This window comes from Aspergillus puulaauensis, chromosome 2, assembly GCF_016861865.1.
Source record: "Aspergillus puulaauensis MK2 DNA, chromosome 2, nearly complete sequence".
Taxonomy (NCBI): domain Eukaryota; kingdom Fungi; phylum Ascomycota; class Eurotiomycetes; order Eurotiales; family Aspergillaceae; genus Aspergillus; species Aspergillus puulaauensis.
Window position 1 is genome coordinate 854,056 of NC_054858.1, and position 16,967 is coordinate 871,022.

The following is a 16,967-nucleotide window of genomic DNA, read 5'->3' on the forward strand; positions in this document are numbered from 1 at the left end:
TATTAATGGAGCAGTCCTCGAGGCTGGTTGGAAAAGACAAGAAAGGTTGACAGCAGAAGCAAGTAAGGAGACTGTAACCATGCTTCCATCGTGAGGTAGAAGCGAAGAGAAAGCGCAGAGCAGAGAATATCCAATCCAACGCCAAATGCATACATATACAGCCAGTTCTATAAGTATAATACAGATAAACACATTCACTCTCATCCAGCTCGTCAATTCCTCATTCATCCTCCTCCTCCTCCTCCCCCTTCTTCTCCCCCCAAGTCCAAACCTCCCAAATATGGTCCTTGATCAAATCCCCATACCCCCTCCCCTCATCCAACGCCTTCTGCTCCTCCCGTAACCTCCTCTCCTTCCACCCACCCTTCTCATTCCCGTTCCAAAACCTATCCAACACACTCCGATCCTGCTCCTTCTGCGCCTTCAACCGCTCCATCTCCTCCCTCCCAACATTCTCCTCCTGCATCCTCGCCTCCCGCGCAGCACGCACCTTCGCCTGGATCTCCCTCGCCTTATCCGACGGCAAATCCCCACTCCCCAGGAAAGAAGGGTTGGGATTATGCGTACTCGAACTCGATACCCGGTCCCCAAGGCGCTCTAGTATACTGCGCCCTGTGCGCTCGCGGGTCATGTGGTTTGCGGATGCGCAGAACGCGCCGGTTAAGAGGACGGTCAGGTGGTCTAGCTTGCGGGGTGGGAGGGCCATTAGGACCGGTGCGGCGACGAGGAAGGAGATTGCGGCGTAGTTTTTGAAGCGCTGGAAGTCGGCGTCGCGGTTTGGGGGGGTGCTTGTTTGGCTGGGTGTTTGGGGCGTATCGGTCGACATATTGGTGGGGATTGGTCTGGAGACCGATCTCTTGTGGTTTGGCTTTGGAAATTTGGTGTGCTTGGATGTGGTTTGCCCTGGATGGCTGGATGGTGGTTTATTTGGAGCGGTTGGTATCGGAGGTGACTTTTTTGCGCGGAGATTGGAATTGGTGCCTCAGGCAGACAATCAGATAATGTCATGTGATCTACATTGGATGAATATTGAAATCCACGTCGAAAGGATTCGAAAATGAAAATCGTTTATTCTGTTGTAAAGAATGAGATTTGTCGTGAGGTTTAATGTAAGATGCCGGAGGGCCTGTTATAATTTCCGTGGTGCTATCTTCTCCAATGCTTCAGCTGGTAGACATCTATATATTTTTGTTGTGGGGCGATACTTTATGAGATGACTTGTTTATTATTCAAGGCGCAAGCAGTGTACAAGCCTCACCACCTTCATCCAAGACTTCTTGGCCCGTAATACCAAACTCATCTTGGGATATCTCTTCTAGCCTTAGTAGTTCCACTCCTTCATCCTCAATCTCATACTCCGACTGTACTGGGACAACTTCAGGGACAACTTCAGGCTCGGCGACGTTGCGCGGATCGAACGAGATCGGCTGCGAGAACACAATTCCCTTGGTATACTTCTGAACAAACCTCTCCCTCCGTCGTGAATAACGGACCTTGTTCAGCCGAAACGCATACACAAAGTCAATTGGCTCCCCAATCTCCTCGCTCTCCTCATTCTTCCAGCTCAACCCTGCCTTTGGGCCAAGCTCGAGGCCTGGAACACCTGGACTGATCCCAAGATTGCCTTCCCCTCCGGTTCCCCTCCCCTTGGACACGGTTGTCTTCCCCCCATACGCAACCTTCACCCCAGTAACAACATAGATCGACTTCCTAAACCCCGACTCTTTCAAATACCTCAAATTCAGCTTCCCATTCAGCGTCTTCTCCAGATACTCGTCCCCAGGCTCAAACTTCACCGTCTGGAGTCTGGCAACTTCAACACGCGACTTGTGCTGCCGGTCAAACTGGGCGCTCACATCCCCGCCAAGACCGACGTTTGCCATGAATGACCCAAACAGCCCGACCATGCCCGAGCGCTCATGCGAGACCTCACGCGTCCAGGGGTAGTTGAATTCGGTTGTGGCGCCGGGCGGGATGGGCAGCGCGGGGTCGAGATATGGTGGACCTTCTGGGGTGAGGGGGTTGACGATTAGTTTGCCGAGTGTTATTGTTGTGTTGGGTTGTATGTCGGCCGGGGCGAGGATCCATTCTGGCTTGCTAGGCATTTTTTAGTACCTAGATAGTGGTTGATGTCTGACTGGTGAGGTGGTTGTTTTGATGTGGGGGATGTTGGAGCTTAGAGCTGCTGCTCTGATGGATGCCCCTCGCTGCTCCATCGTTGGCTGGTGGTTGGCTGGTTGTTCGTGTCAATCGCGTCGCAGCGACGATCTCCCTTCAAGCTGGTGTTCTGTTTACATCCATATCCCAGCTTGATGTCTCAGGCTGTTCAACGCACAAGAAGGCGATAAATGGGTTGTATTTTTGCATAAAGTCTGAGCATAATGAGCATAATAAGCATAATGTTGTGCTGTCGGGACACGTGAACACCTTCCGACCGAATCGGGAAGGCGACTGATCTCGAGTCCCTGGGGGTTTTCACTTCATCCTCTGTGTAGTATTGTGTGTTCGTGAGTTCAATTGGATTCTTTGGCATTCCTTTGAGCGGAACTGGGGGTTATGACGTGCAGACTAGGAGATCAGGGGCGGGCGGAGCTGGTCGGGCAGCTGGTCCTGCCACGGTCGCCATCAACCGCGAAGAGCCTGCTGATCGCATCCATCCAAGCTTCAACTCACCATGGCTGCTAGACTTTCGAGAAGCCTGCTTCAGGCTAATTGCCGCCGTATCGCCGCCCCTGCTCTGCGCGCGACACCTCGCGCCGCCATTGCCAGTGCCAGTGCCGGTTTCTTGGCCCGCCGTAATGTCCGGAGCACCGCCGCCGCGCCTTGGACTTCCCGCGTCCCACAGGTGAACATCGCCCGGTATGCTCATACGGAGTCTGGCCCATCCGCAGAGCAACAGGGTGCCATTCCCTCTGTCGTCGAGGTGAAAGGGAACCCCGTCACTGAGAGACACTGGACGAGCCAGGAGTTGCCAATCGGTAGGGCCCTCAACGCGTCATGCCAAACGTGACCTTGCTAAGAAAAGCAGTGGATGCCTTGATCGAGCCCCAGACTATCCACCACTTCATTGAATTCCTCGCATCTGGCGTTCTGCCTAATGGAAAGAAAACCGATTTGGCTTTGCTCAATCGAGATGAGATTGACCTTTTCATGGCCCCAAGTGCCGAGTGGGCGCCCGCTCCGTTCAACAAGAGCGACCTCCCGGCTATATACAACATGATGAGCCGTATCCTGAGCGTGGAGTCCAACGCACTCTGTCAGGTTGGATTCAATATCCACTCAGCAAAGAATCGCCTGTGGGAGGGCCTTGTTCCGGTCTCCGCCGAGCGATGGCTCCAGAAGGATCTCAACAACCCCGCCAATTTCGACATTGCACATGAATACCTGACGTCTGTGATTGCTGTTTTTGAGTACCTGAACATTGGGCCGCTGCGTAACAAAATGCGCGACTCGTTTAACCGGATGTCGGATGATTTGCAAGCCATGCAGGATGCGCTGAATGCCCGGCGTAAGGCGCAAACCCCCTCTCTCCCGGAGATCAACCTACCAGCCCTCTGGATGGAATTCTTCCACGCAAAATACGAGGTTATAACTAGCACCTCCCATTCTTGGGTTCTGGCTCGCCTTGCTGAGATGCGGGGGCGTTTGGTAAACGAGTTGATGGCTCTCTCGCCCGATGATACAGACAGCCCGGAATTCAAAAAGTTTACGGAGCGGTGGCAGGCTCTTATCGGAGTCGGTTTAATGGCTGATTTGAACATCTGGATGTTCATGGAAGGGTATAACGGCTACCAAGCCCCATCCGAGGTCGTTGCTGGACTACACCAGCCCGACCTAAAGAACCTTGACGTAAACTCGGACCTCAACAGCCTCATGTGGGAGCGGCTAACACAGCGCATTGAGGCCCAGGATGAGGCAGCAAAGGTTCACGGCCCAGAAGTGAAAAACCTCGAGCCGGCCCGCCGTGAGCGCATCTCTGTCACCACAGAAGTCCAGGATGAACTGCGGACAAAGATCCGCGGCGCGTCGCCGCCCCAGCCGCCATCTGCAGCCCCTTGGATCCAGCTCGTCCTTCGGAGCCAGCAGTCAATCTTGCGACAGCCTGAATCGGAAAGGGCGAGGTATGGCTTCGGCCTGGCGATTTATCGCTCAGCGTACGACGTGTCTGATGAGCAGTGGGAGACGCTACGTCGGGACGTGGAAGCCCATCTTTCCGCTTGGGGAAATGGGGTGCCGGGAGCCGACGAAGTCAAGCCCCTGTTCAAGCTACACTGGTTTGAGTGCAAGGATCTTGGTGTCGACACCAATGATTCGCCAGCTGTAGTAGAGGCTGCAAAGAAGTTCGATTCCTTAACCCTGTCAGTACTATTATGAGGTTGCTAACATCTCGCAGGCACTTCCAAGAAATCCGGAGCTCGGGCGAGTACGAGCGTAAGATTGACGGCTCTGCTTTCCTCCTGGTCGACCCTTGGACAGTAGCATCATATACAAACAAGGATGCCGTCCCTCTCGCGACTGAGCCAGGAAACCTCCCGGGCGACTTCCAGCCCCATGTCCTAGCCGTTGATGCAGACTTTAAACCCCGAGCCACCCCCGAAACCGAAAAGAAAGACGAAAGCGCCAAGTCCGAGACCGAGGCCGACGCGGACAAGCAATCTCCGCCCCCTGAATACCAAGGCCACGTTCGCATTCAAGGGAACCTTGTCTGGAGCGAGCTGTACCCATTGCTATCGTCAAAGTCAGCGGAGCTAGAGCGCCTGTGGCCGTTGGCTAGGGAGCATCCAGAGAAGGTCTACACGGGCTTGACGGTACCGAGCCAGGTAGCACCGTGGAAAGAGCACAATTCCCTGAAGAGGTTTATGGCCGACGGCTTTACGGATTTTCTGAAGAACAAGGATCCTAAGGCGGCTGAGACACTTGAGCGGATGAGAAAGTCGGGTACTACTAGTCTTTGATTGAGACTGGGTATTTGTATGACTATATAGAGAGGAGATGTATGGTATTATGTTACACTATAGTTCACATTAAAAAGTCCAATTCATAATTCCTCTTTCACTGAAAAAGCAATCCCGAAATTGAAAATGGAAACGCGGACACTGGTGGAATCAAGCCACTCGTCACACAATCCTCCACAAACCCCATCGCCGTCACAACCAGAATCCCAAACGTCCAGACATACCCAACCCCATAAACCCAGGAACCCAGCCTAGAACCGCACACCCTCCGTCCAAAATACATTCCCAAATCCTCCACTACAACCAAACCCGGCTGCAGCAGAAAAAACCCCAACGTCCCCGCAAACCCCCAATCCGGCCTCGCTGACTTAGCCGAAACATAATGATAAACCCCGGAAACCGCAAACGCCGTAACCGTCTGGATATACCGGGCTGACAAGGAGCCACGCTCTGCCCGAAATACTGTATTCGCCATAAACCGCGCAGGAGACTGCAAAACGCGTCGCATATTCTGATGCCAGACGCGGCCCCAGAATCTGGAGACTGTGTAAGCATCGCTCAGATTCCCGCAGAGGGGAGGATTATGCTCGTATTTCGTCCAGAATAGACCGGATGCAGCACCCGTGAAACAGAACGCCGCATAACCGAATTCGAGGATGGTGATGTTTGATACTGCGAAGGATACAACTGCTAAACTTCGCTGGAGGAGACCGACGTCGTAGAGAGATATGGTTCCGGCGTTTGTTAGTTTGTTGAGTATATAGATACTAGCATCGTGCAGGAGATATAGCTTTACGAAGCGAAGACCGAGATGGCGTAGGTATTGTCCCTTCGATAAACCCTTTTCGGGACCGGGTGGGATGTGCGGGATAGTCCAGTTCCAGCCTATGCCGCGGGTTTCGCCGGCGTTTGTCCACACCCAGAGGAGTTTTTCTCCTGTTGATAGGGATGGGTATTTGGCTGTGTCTGTCTGTGCGACTTTCTTGCTGCTGCTGTCATCCTTTGCTTGGCTGGGAGAGATCCGCCAGTGCTCCTCGTAAGGGTTAGAGAGGATGAAGAAGTTCAGAGTGGAAAGGATACTGAGGAAGCCTATTTTCATTACTACGTACGAACATAAAAGTGGTCAGAGGGCTTACATATTCCGAACTGGTAGTCCTTTGCTGGGTTTGTTGGAGGAATGAGGAGGATTACTGAGATGTAGATTCCGAGCTGCAGGGCTGCGAATAACGGCCGTGCCGGTTTAGGGACATGGTAGGCGAGGAATAGATTGACTGGATTGAGGAGCCACAGGAGTGAGGCGAATTGCTGTCGCTCCATTGTGGCAGTGAAGATAGGGCTTGGATGTGGAAGCTGGAGGGTAAAACTAAACGGTAAATGGGAGAAAATATCCGTATTGTCGGAAGTTGCAGGAATGACGTGGCGCCATCGGGAAGATCCGCTTCGCTGAAAAACAGCCCAATGCCTATCTACAACGGCATCTACGGTCTACAACATGGTGAATTCCAGAACTCTAGCCATGATTACAGGGTACTCCAAAGCGACTGGAGAGAGGCTGTAGGGGGGAAAAGGTAAAGACCAAACATGTTCAATTCGGAAATCATATTCAGATTCAGGGCCTCTCTGCAGCGCCGTTGCACTTCGCTTGTCGAGACTCGCGCTAAAGCCATCCACATATTTAAATATAATTTGCTGATTCGAGGGCTCAACATTCCTTCTCGACTCCAGAGGGCAGAGGCAGTTGAGTTGAGACAGTGAGGCGAACTACTCAGCCCTACAGCCTCGGCTTCACCCGTGGTTCTTCCCCTGTTGATCATCGCCTTGGGCCGAGAAAATTACGGTGGGGTCTCGTTTGGATAGTAGGCTGTAGAAAGAGTATTAAGACTGGATCAAGCGAAGTCTCTTCTCCTGGAATTGTAAACCGGGATTACAACTTGGTTCAAAAGGGTCTGTAGACGACAAGATTCAACGGCGGGAAGATTCCATGGTTCTGCAGATTGATAGTGTACCTGGCGTGCATGTAAAAATAGACCCCAGATGTTTCAAGCCGAAGGATAAAGTGGCTGTGAAGTTACGTGTCTGCAGAGAAAGCCAGCAGGCAGCAGGAATAATAAATGCGAATTTGATGTCGAGACAAGCCCCACAAGAAAGCTTACTCGAAGCTTGGGAAATGGGAATTCGGCGCTTCTCCACTGCTAATTTGGGAGAATGTGGCTGCCTGTCTGCAAAGAAGAGAGCAGTCTCCAGGGTACGTACTCTGCAGATGCAATAAAGTATGCAATAGTAAATAATTATAGAATGTTCATTAATGATTAATGAATGCATATTTATTAATTAATATCCGCCAAGTGATGTCACCCCGATCTCTGCAATCTCCAGTCTTCCCTCCACCTCGTCAGTGGCTGTGGATTGGCAGCACTAAAGGCACAGGGCTGAGTGGTGGAGCTGAAGCCATTGGAGAAATGCAGAAACCGAGCGACGTCTTGTGCCGTTAACCGCGTGGCCTGCAAATTAACAACCCAGCTCTTACTATGGAGTAGTATTAGTTAGCTAATTCTGTCCCTGTACGTAAAGGTATAAAGGGGCATCTCCCGTCTGACAGTCCAGCTGTTCCTGTGACGTCTCTTTATCTACACCCACCACTGATTCTCCGCATTCTCATCAATAAATACTCAATACACCAAATAATACAACAACTAAAATGGTCTCCTTCAACCCCCTCTCCCTTTTCAAATCCTCCAAGGATGAACAAGCCAACTCAAACCCAACCTTCGACCCAAACACACTCACCATGGTGCAACCGGGGAGTCCCAACGGGCCATCCATGAACGCCAACAGCAACGCGAACGGCGTTGTTTCCGAACAGCCTGTGCGCCAGGAGCAGATGGACACAGGAAATGATATGCACCTGCGAGGTGGTGGCGGTGGTGGGTTCTGCTGCGGGATGTGAGTTCTACCATACATTTCTTCCTTTCCTGGTTTTATTGTATATTCGTGGGGTCAGAGGCTAATATTCGTTTTAGTTGCGCCGGTCTTGCCTGCTTCGAGTGCTGTGAGATTTGCTGCTAGACATACCGTATACGCTTGTCCGAGTCGAGAATGATATAGGCTGAGGGTGTTGCTGTGTCGGTAGTCGGGAGTATCGGTGCCCAGTTGATACGATGGAAATGATTGGGTTGGTTGCTTTTATGTTATACCCTGCGTTCGTATTGCTAGATAGCCTCATCTGAATACAGAATGATTGCATGACTTTCCACCCCAGTCCCCGTATCGTATGCACTGCAGGGTATCGATAAGTGTTTATGTGGTATATGACTGTTCCCCATGCCAACTCCATCACCAGCCAAACTTGTCCAAGTCAACACCAACGGTGATCTTCTTTTGCAGCTCCAACTTACCTGCTTCGTACTTGACTGTGCCGTCGTCGTTGTATCCCGCGATCTGGACCAACCCGCCGCTAACTTCGTCCACGATCTGGCCGTACAAGTTGCCGTCCTTGATGTCGCAGCGCATGGTCGCAGATTCCCAGTGGGCGACAAGCGCGGAGGTCGACTTGAAAGGTTTGAGGCATCCAGGACATCTGCAGGCTCGACATTAGCATTAAGAACGAGAAACATGATGACAAACTTACTCCATCCGACGCGAACCCTGGCTCTTCGAGAGCACATGCTTTTCGAACCCTTCCTTTGTCGAGCAGCGCTTCCCGCAGGGACAGACATACTCACCGGTGAACCCATCAAGGAAATTCACCGCATCGAAGTCTTTGTAAATCTTCCGCAGCACAAGAGCCAGATCAGGAGGGCCAATTGATCCAGCCGGAGCACCGACGCTCGACACAGCAGCAGAACCACCCGCAGACCCAGACCCAGCACCCGACGCACCAGAGTGCTCGCGCCCCTTTCCTTTCCACCTCTCATTTTCCTTGTCGCTGCTCTGACCAGCCTTCCTTGCAGCGGTATTGAGCGCCATCATACCCATTATATCATCCAACCCTGTCTCTTCAGTCCCAGGGAGTCCAGGCCAATGTTCATCCATAAGACCACCAGATCCTCCACCGGGCTGATTTACCATCGCCTCGCGGTTACTCTCACCTAGGGTCATCGGAAGTGCAACGCCGCCATCGCCGTCCTCGTCGACGTCAACAATGGACGGGGTTATGGATGCCTCAGCTATTTCTAACGCTTCCTTACGCATCAGCTTCTTCGACTGCTCGAGCAAGAGTCTCTGCTGGCTGATGGAAGTGCATTCGCCGTTCTCGACGTGGCGGACCATGCCTGCAGCACTGCGGAAGGTGAAGTTGCATCCGTGGCAGGTGAGGTTTTGGGCGGTGCGGTGGCTCTATCTCAGACAGAGTGAGTCGTCAGTCAAGTCAAGTCAAGCCATCATCAAACACAATTTAGCACGATAGGCAAGTGAGTGAACTGGACTAACCAGACGAATATGTCTATCACGACCACCCTCACTTCCAAACTCGATCCCGCAGACCGGGCAGACGATGTGCTTGTTGCTTTTGATCTTGTGGATGAGCAGTTGGTCTTCGGTCTCGCAGTCCAGGTCGCATTTCTCGCAGTATTCGTGATCGGGGGCTGTTGATTTGTGTTTCTTCATTGCGGCGTCGGTCTGGAAGAAGAATTTACAGTTGGCGAAGGTGCAGGGAACCCTGCCGGGTGGTTCATCGCTGGGCAGTCTGGAAAAGGAAGGGGAACCGAAAGATGTTTTGGGGGTTCGAAGGCTCGACATTGAGACCCGGGCTTTCGGATGAGGCTATCAGAAAGGATCGAGGATAGTGAGATGGAAAAAGCGAGGATTCTGATGGGAAGAGGCTTTTGGGAGGGAGATGTGAGATCGGGAGGTGAGTGTCTTACTCAGGTCCGATGCGGAGGGCAAGACGGATACACCAAACGAATGGAATGGAACATTAATGAAGTGAAGTGGTCCAGACCCAAAACTCTCCAATGAGACTATGCAAACAACAAATCCATTCACTGAATCAGTTATCATAACACATTCTGAGCAACCTATCAGACAACATTGAATAGTTTTGAAATAGCCATCCAACAACCTGCCTGCCAACTCTGCCACAGAACAAGACATCTAAAACCTCGAGAACGGCAACCACTTCCCCCTCAACGTAATAACGGCCCAGTTATTCCCCTGCTCATCCGTCTCCTTCTCAACCTTGGTGGAAAACGAAATTGCACTCATAATCCCATCCCCAAACTTCTCATTCAGCACCGCCTTATACGCATACCCGTAGTTCTGCACGATCTCATAGAGTCGGTAGATCAGCGGCTCTTTGGGCGGCATTTCGACGGAGCGGCCACGGTCAGGGAAGCCCTCAAGCTGGGCCTTCAGGGTCTCATGGGGGATGCTGAGGAGGGAAGACAGATTCTGGATATCTTCCGGCGAGGCCTTTGCCTGTCCGTAGAAAATCGCGGCGGCGGCGACTTCGTTGCGCCCGATGTGCTGGCCGATTTGTTCGAAGGAGAGCTGTTTCTGCGCCTTTGCGCTGAAGAGCGTTGCGGAGGAGGCGGGGAGGTTGGGGTGTTGAGTTGTCTGGGTTGTTAGTATGTAGAAGGTGGGCTTGGGTTGGGAGGTGTACATCAAGAGTTGCGAGAGACATCGTGCTGGAATGTTGAGGTACTGGAAGATTGAGCAAAGATCAGAATTGGTGGAAGATTTGTAGAGGGGCATTGGGCCTTTATAACCGTGACGTTATCAGCTCTCCAACTGCCAGTGCGGGGTAGCTCTCCGCCGGTGAGGGGTTGAGCATTCCATGATTAATCGATTGATTGAATGGTGTCTGGTTGAAGCAATATTGAGTAAATTCTGGAAAACACGAGATTATCAAGAGAAAACAACATCATCATTGACTTGACCATGATTTAAGTGTGAGATCGGCTGTCGATCATCGTATCCAAAGCTGTCAGACTGTCATGTCAGACCAACCATGGCATCCTCACAGCTCTAAACTTGATTGAACTCCGCCCAACACCCGGAAGACCTGGAAATACCCCAAGACAACAAGACAACAAGCAATTGATAAACCATGTGGAGAACTTCTCGGGTTACATGGAAGGTATTCGGCTATACATACAGGCCATCCTGCTGCAAGTCTTATGCCCGTACTCTGTAGTTCTGTTTCGCCAAAAAGCCGCAGGGTTTCTTACCATGTGCTGGCCCCATGTTCGCCCAGGTACAAGACTAACACCCTTTGGACTGCATGACTGGAGTTACTCCTTACTATTCACAGCCTTAGGCAGTGGCATTGCTGTACTCTCGGGTCCCGAGGCCGCCGGGATCAACATTACAACTACCCAATGTAGCTATTCACCATGCCAAGACCTTTGTATAGACGGCAGCCTGAAAGTTAATGTAACCACGAGGATCGTAGCTGAGATGCAATTTCAGGGGAGAGAACCTTTTATTACAAAACCAAGTAATTCCGCCGTTGTCTCATTCCTTATCGTCGCCTATCAGCTCAGTGACAATGCGTCTGTCAGGATTTCTCTTGCTCTTCGCCGGGGCGCAATCCGCTTCGGCTACATGCAAATGTGTACGCTAGAGCCTCACCAAATGCAACATCCTAAGATCTAATAATGGTTAAAACAGACTCCAACCGATACCTGCTGGCCATCTTTATCAAAATGGAACAGCCTGAACGCCTCCGTACACGGCCAACTCATTTTAAACACCCCAATCGCAAAGCCATGTTACCCCGGCCCCGGCCAAGATAAAGACCTCTGCCAGGACATTAGCAGCGAGTGGAGCAATTCTTTGTTCCAGGAGAAATATCCAATTGGATATACATATCCGCTAGTTGACACTTGTCCGCCGATTAATGCCTCGGTTCCTTCGTATGGTGTATGTGACTTGGGTAACTCGCCGGTTTACACGATCAATGCGACAACGGCGGAGGACGTCGCCGCTGGGATCAGGTTTGCGAAGGATAACAATGTGAGGCTTGTGGTTAAGAACACTGGGCACGATGCTACGAGGAGGCTAGTCCAGGATCCCCGGGTTGTCCCTAACACACACGCTAACCATGTTGACATTGCGTAGATCGCAAGGATATGGCAGTCTGATGATTTGGATCAGAAAGATCCGCAATGGCCTCCATTACCAAGACCATTACACCCCATCTGACGGCTCCTGCCAGTCCAACTGGACCGAAAGTGCAATTACTGTTGGGGGCGGATATATCTGGCGAGACGTGTACGCATTTTCAGCTAAGCATGGTCGAATTGTCGTTGGCGGTGATGACCGCGTGCGTCTACCCACGCCCACCCTGGGCTACCCCTTCAGCATCAGCGCTTTTGCTAACCCTATTGCAGACTGTCGGTTCCATAGGAGGGTATCTCCAGGGTGGTGGCCACGGACCTGCAAGCCACACCTTCGGTCTGGCAACAGACCAAGTCCTCGAATACCAGGTTGTCCTTGCATCCGGCGAGTTAGTTACCGCCAATGTGTGCCAGAATATAGATCTATTTACCGCTCTACGCGGCGGAGGGGGAGGCACATTCGGTGTTGTTGTGTCTGCGACGATTAAGGCATACAAGACGCGTCCGGTTCTCGTGCACCAGGCTGAGATTGTCCCGCTGAACACAGGTGGTAATGGCAAGAATGCCCTCTTGAATGTCACTGCGGAGCTCTTGGCGCGATTTCCTACGCTCTTGGATGCTGGGTTTGCGGGGTATGTCAAGTTGGTGCAAGCGGGCGAGCAGCGGGTTTATCAGCATGTCCTTGTTAACCTGCTAGAAAGCAATACGTCTGCTGCGGTTCAACATGCCACGCACATAATGCAGAAGCAGGCTTTTGAGGACTTGCTACTTCCATTAAATGGCACCTCGATATTCGTCAAATCGAGCTTCCAGTTCGCTCCCACTTTCGCGGACTACACGACAGGCGTTGGGAATAAGCAGGATGAAGCCGGGTCGGGCCTCATCATGGCGTCCCGATTTTTCGATAAGAAGTCTTTGCATAATCAACAGGAGAGTCTGCTGGATATGCTTCATATCATGTTCTCACAGAACGGCACAGGCGCGACTCCCTCAGCCTCAATGCTCGACCTGGGGCTTATTGGCGGTGGTAAAGTGCTCGAATCGGCACCGCATACCTCTGTTAACCCAGCATGGCGAAAGACGTACGGCCTTGTGAGGTACATAGACATTTGGCCAGATAATGCGGACCTCCGCGAAATCCAGCAGATCAAGGATGGGGTTACCTTCAAGAAGCTGGATGCCATGAAGGCGTTGACACCGGGTATGGGAGCATATCTAAACGAGGCTGATGGTGATAACCCGGAGTGGAAGGAAGATTGGTTTGGGAGCAAGTATGACTGGCTCGAGTCTGTTAAAGACAAGTATGACCCAGAAGGGGTGTTTTGGTGTTGGCGATGCGTTGGGAGTGAGGGCTGGGAAGAGGTGAAGGGCGGGACAGTGTATGGGCCGCTATGTAAAGTATAGTGGAGTTTGTTGGCTAGTAGAAGTTGAATTGTAAAATTAGTGTTGTTTATATATGAGAAATACTCGAGTTTCCTTTAGTCCCAGATCAGTTACACATGCGAACAGCTTGCCTGATTCCAACATAGGTCTTGATCGTTCATTCTGTTCCGGGATTTCCCCCTTCCAGGAATTTGAAAAAGGACAAATGGTTGCCATCGTTATCGCTGATTGTAAATTGTCGATATCCCCAAGGCTTATCCTCAATCTCCTCAGTGATTTCCACCTCGGGCAGTGTCTTCAGGACCTCGTAATATTCGTCTAATTCCAACGTGCCTAAAGCGATCATCGCCTCAGAGGTTTTGAATTCTTTGGTTGACTTGAAAAAGTAAAAGTTGGCATCCGCTTTTTTGCCGATGGCCATGGAGCAGAAATACAGCTCAGAAGACGCATCCTCGGGCTTTACGCTCGCAAGTTCGAAACCGAGCTTTTGGGTGTAGAATTCGATGGTGCGGGGTATCGATCGCGACTCAAACATGGGAATTACCTTCCATGCGGAATTTGCCAGCTCGGAAGCCATTTGTAGTGTGTGTTTGGGCAAAGTGGAGGCAGATGAGAGGTGAGGATGTGAGGATATGGAGGGACAGCGAAACGAGTGTCAAGGCAGCAGGCTGAAATCACGTGGCCGGCATTGTAAGGACAGTAACAAATACAACCCATTTACTACAGAGTAGAATACGCCTGTTTACCTATGAACCTGTAATTTCCGTCCAGAAAGACGCATATCATATAATATGTGTCACTATACGATTCTGGCGCAGAATACTCAAGCACAGGGGATACACCATTTCATTAAGTTCCCAACCTAGGATTGCAACTTCGCTAAGCATCTTCTTCGAAGGAGTTAAATGTTTTTTATAGCACCTATATCTGAGAGGGCATGGACATGGACACCCTTTTGGCTCTTTGGATCGAATGAGTGATCTATGCAGCGGTCTGGCGACTAAAAATATATAATTAGCTAGTACACAACTAGTACGAATGCGGGGCGTTTCTACAAGTCAGTGCGCAAAGAACCATCTCCATCTGTCAGAGTAGATACTCCCATAGATCGTATATGAACAGACTGGGTCGTATCAGTTAACCCTAAAAGGCCGGCCGATGTGCGGAATTCCCAGTTGGGAAGGTCCCGAGTCCCCGGAATATCACGTGCAAAATGTGGGGTGTCTCTCCACATCCCAACGAGCTACGTCCACCAAGCTACAACACACAAGTAGCATCTTCGATAGCTTTAGCAAGTCGATGTCATGCGACATGAAGTCTGTACAGAAGCGCACTTGTCATACCTGCAAGAAGACTTTCTCGAAAGCAGAGCATTTGACGCGCCATCTCCGTAGCCACACCAAGGAAAGGCCCTACGAATGCTCTGTTTGTGGGAGACTATACTCCCGAAGGTAGGCACGCTTCACAATCATCTATTAGGGTCTCGCTCATTTGTTTAGTGATGTACTACGGCGTCACGAAAAGAGCCACCTGAATGGGTCGCCTCCATCTCAGGAGCACCCCGAGGGCGAGACAACAGTTCTCACGCCATTGTCCCCAGAAATTCCTAACCAAATACCAGGCCTCCGTCGCTCTTCCTTTGTAACAGGACCGTCTCCTCAGGTGTCAGAAATACAGGGGACTCATGATCCCAATTTACAGCCAGTTAATGGGATGAACTTGCACGACCCCATCCTCCAGGCTGATTCGAGTTCCTGGTTTCTAGGGGCAAACCTTGACGTGGATGCGTTAGACTTTTCGCTTTCTTCGGCAATATCTGAGTGGGCTCAGATTCCACCTATGCCATCAGTGTCAAATCTCGGTGACCCTGGGACGATCTCTACACCAACACCTACACTACCTAGAGCTATGCCGGCTGGGGTTCGCAGCTCCCCGGCAGATAGCGTTAAGGAAAAGTGGTTTACTCGTTTATCTTCTTCAAGGAATGGAGGCCCAGATGGCCTAGCTTCTAACAGTCGTGGTGGATTGTTTGGCCAGGGAAACATTGTCGCAGATGAATCTTACCGAGCCGACCTGTCACAGAGACTCCAACCGCGAATGCATGACGGAGCACTACCATCGTCCGAACAGCTGAACTTGTTTGCGAAACTCTACTTTAGCCGATTTCACCCGCTGTTCCCCGTCGTCCATGCTCCATCATTTAAACCAACTCTCGAAAATTCCCTACTGTTTATATCAATTTGTTCTGTGGGAAGTCTTTTTGTCGGGTCGTCGTATGCTATTGCACAGGGAGTACAGCTATTTGAGAGGCTCAACAAAGCCATACTGGCCTCGTGGGAATCTATATTGGCACACAGCTGCTCTGATGCACTTTCTATGGTTCAGGCGGGCATACTCGGTCAAACATATGCCGTCCTATCCGGCCGCCCTAAGGACCTTGTGTTAGCAGATGTTTTGCATGGGACGGTTATGGCATGGACCCGCGAATCTAACAAGAATGCACTGCCGAGCCCGATCCGCCCCGACGATATGACCTGGAATGGAACCAACGTGGATGAGCAATGGAGTCGGTGGATTGATCATGAACAGCGAAGACGAGTAGAGATTGCGCTGAACATACACGACGCGGAACTTGCCAGCTTGTTACACCACGAGCCTATTCGCAAACACCGACTCTCGCAGTATCCACATCTCGCATCCGATATCTTGTTCATGGCACCGACCGCGACTAGTTGGGCACAGCATTACAAACAATCATCGGAGCACTCCGCTTTCCCATGCCCTTTTGACGACCCTTTACAGGACGCCGGTGGGGATTCTAAATTTGGGGCCTACGGAGTTCTCGAGAGTATCCATGCATCTGTGATCGAAGCTCGCCATTCAAATTCATTTAATGAGCATGAGTCAAAACGATTATCAAATCTGCTGATGCGCTGGTGGAGGAGATACAGCGTCCACTTTGTCGAGGACGAAGATGAGGACCCTTTTAGTTTACCTGTTCTATGGCACTCAGTGTACATGGCCATTTATGCAGATATGGACCTACTTGAACGAGCTAGCGGCCGTGACGGCAAACCTGCTGCTACTACGGCACATCTCCTGGTCCGTTCTTGGGCAAACTCGCTAGATGCGAGTAAATGCTTAGCTCACGCATTGCTCATTCAGCGCTACCTAGAGAGGATGCGAGTTTCATCAGAGCCCGCAATTCATGTACCCCGTGCTTTATTCCACGCAGCCCTTTCATGGCTCTGTTTTACTCGAATTGGAGGCCAGCAAGCGATTAACTTGAAGGCATTCGATGCTCCAGAAATCCAACTACTGGGCAGTGATACAGCGCTCCACGAAGCACAGGGTCAAGCATTTGGAGACTCTACATTCGCAGATGTTAATCACTTACATCGACTTATCGACCTTCTAAATCGGGTAGGGCGATGGGCCATCTCGTCTTCGTTCTCATCTGTGCTGTGCACAGCCATAGAAGGATCAGATACATAGAAGCGATCGAGATTACAACGGCATTAAACCGCACATAAACTGGCACATACTTCCAAAGTCCTGTTACTGCTGCGCA

The 16,967-nt window shown here is 51.2% G+C and overlaps 10 protein-coding genes across 10 annotated transcripts; 4 read left to right on the forward strand and 6 right to left on the reverse strand.

The window, feature by feature from the left end:
- Positions 1 to 220: 220 nt before the first annotated feature.
- Positions 221 to 826, reverse strand: APUU_20364A (uncharacterized protein; the record flags this gene model as incomplete). The annotated part of the gene is made up of 1 exon (XM_041698997.1): positions 221 to 826. The coding sequence occupies one exon, from the start codon at positions 824 to 826 to the stop codon at positions 221 to 223; it is 606 nt and encodes a 201-aa protein (XP_041552126.1).
- A 403-nt stretch (positions 827 to 1,229) lies between these two features.
- Positions 1,230 to 2,105, reverse strand: APUU_20366A (uncharacterized protein; the record flags this gene model as incomplete). The annotated part of the gene is made up of 1 exon (XM_041698998.1): positions 1,230 to 2,105. One exon carries the CDS (start codon positions 2,103 to 2,105, stop codon positions 1,230 to 1,232), a length of 876 nt encoding a protein of 291 aa, XP_041552127.1.
- A 569-nt stretch (positions 2,106 to 2,674) lies between these two features.
- On the forward strand, positions 2,675 to 4,955 carry APUU_20365S (uncharacterized protein; the record flags this gene model as incomplete). The annotated part of the gene is made up of 3 exons (XM_041698999.1): positions 2,675 to 2,978; positions 3,029 to 4,340; positions 4,394 to 4,955. The coding sequence occupies 3 exons, from the start codon at positions 2,675 to 2,677 to the stop codon at positions 4,953 to 4,955; spliced, it is 2,178 nt and encodes a 725-aa protein (XP_041552128.1).
- A 97-nt stretch (positions 4,956 to 5,052) lies between these two features.
- Positions 5,053 to 6,272, reverse strand: APUU_20367A (wax synthase family protein; the record flags this gene model as incomplete). Its single annotated transcript, XM_041699000.1, has 2 exons — positions 5,053 to 6,044; positions 6,092 to 6,272. 2 exons carry the CDS (start codon positions 6,270 to 6,272, stop codon positions 5,053 to 5,055), a joined length of 1,173 nt encoding a protein of 390 aa, XP_041552129.1.
- A 1,381-nt stretch (positions 6,273 to 7,653) lies between these two features.
- Positions 7,654 to 8,021, forward strand: APUU_20368S (uncharacterized protein; the record flags this gene model as incomplete). The annotated part of the gene is made up of 2 exons (XM_041699001.1): positions 7,654 to 7,898; positions 7,976 to 8,021. The coding sequence occupies 2 exons, from the start codon at positions 7,654 to 7,656 to the stop codon at positions 8,019 to 8,021; spliced, it is 291 nt and encodes a 96-aa protein (XP_041552130.1).
- A 267-nt stretch (positions 8,022 to 8,288) lies between these two features.
- On the reverse strand, positions 8,289 to 9,560 carry APUU_20369A (putative C2H2 finger domain protein; the record flags this gene model as incomplete). Its single annotated transcript, XM_041699002.1, has 3 exons — positions 8,289 to 8,532; positions 8,584 to 9,290; positions 9,384 to 9,560. The coding sequence occupies 3 exons, from the start codon at positions 9,558 to 9,560 to the stop codon at positions 8,289 to 8,291; spliced, it is 1,128 nt and encodes a 375-aa protein (XP_041552131.1).
- Positions 9,561 to 10,046: 486 nt separating this feature from the next.
- Positions 10,047 to 10,575, reverse strand: cyn1 (putative cyanate hydratase; the record flags this gene model as incomplete). Its single annotated transcript, XM_041699003.1, has 2 exons — positions 10,047 to 10,508; positions 10,555 to 10,575. 2 exons carry the CDS (start codon positions 10,573 to 10,575, stop codon positions 10,047 to 10,049), a joined length of 483 nt encoding a protein of 160 aa, XP_041552132.1.
- A 1,422-nt stretch (positions 10,576 to 11,997) lies between these two features.
- APUU_20371S (uncharacterized protein) lies at positions 11,998 to 13,417 on the forward strand (the record flags this gene model as incomplete). Its single annotated transcript, XM_041699004.1, has 2 exons — positions 11,998 to 12,219; positions 12,287 to 13,417. 2 exons carry the CDS (start codon positions 11,998 to 12,000, stop codon positions 13,415 to 13,417), a joined length of 1,353 nt encoding a protein of 450 aa, XP_041552133.1.
- Positions 13,418 to 13,553: 136 nt separating this feature from the next.
- Positions 13,554 to 13,973, reverse strand: APUU_20372A (uncharacterized protein; the record flags this gene model as incomplete). The annotated part of the gene is made up of 1 exon (XM_041699005.1): positions 13,554 to 13,973. One exon carries the CDS (start codon positions 13,971 to 13,973, stop codon positions 13,554 to 13,556), a length of 420 nt encoding a protein of 139 aa, XP_041552134.1.
- A 1,136-nt stretch (positions 13,974 to 15,109) lies between these two features.
- Positions 15,110 to 16,891, forward strand: APUU_20373S (uncharacterized protein; the record flags this gene model as incomplete). Its single annotated transcript, XM_041699006.1, has 1 exon — positions 15,110 to 16,891. The coding sequence occupies one exon, from the start codon at positions 15,110 to 15,112 to the stop codon at positions 16,889 to 16,891; it is 1,782 nt and encodes a 593-aa protein (XP_041552135.1).
- Between the last annotated feature and the right edge of the window lie 76 nt (positions 16,892 to 16,967).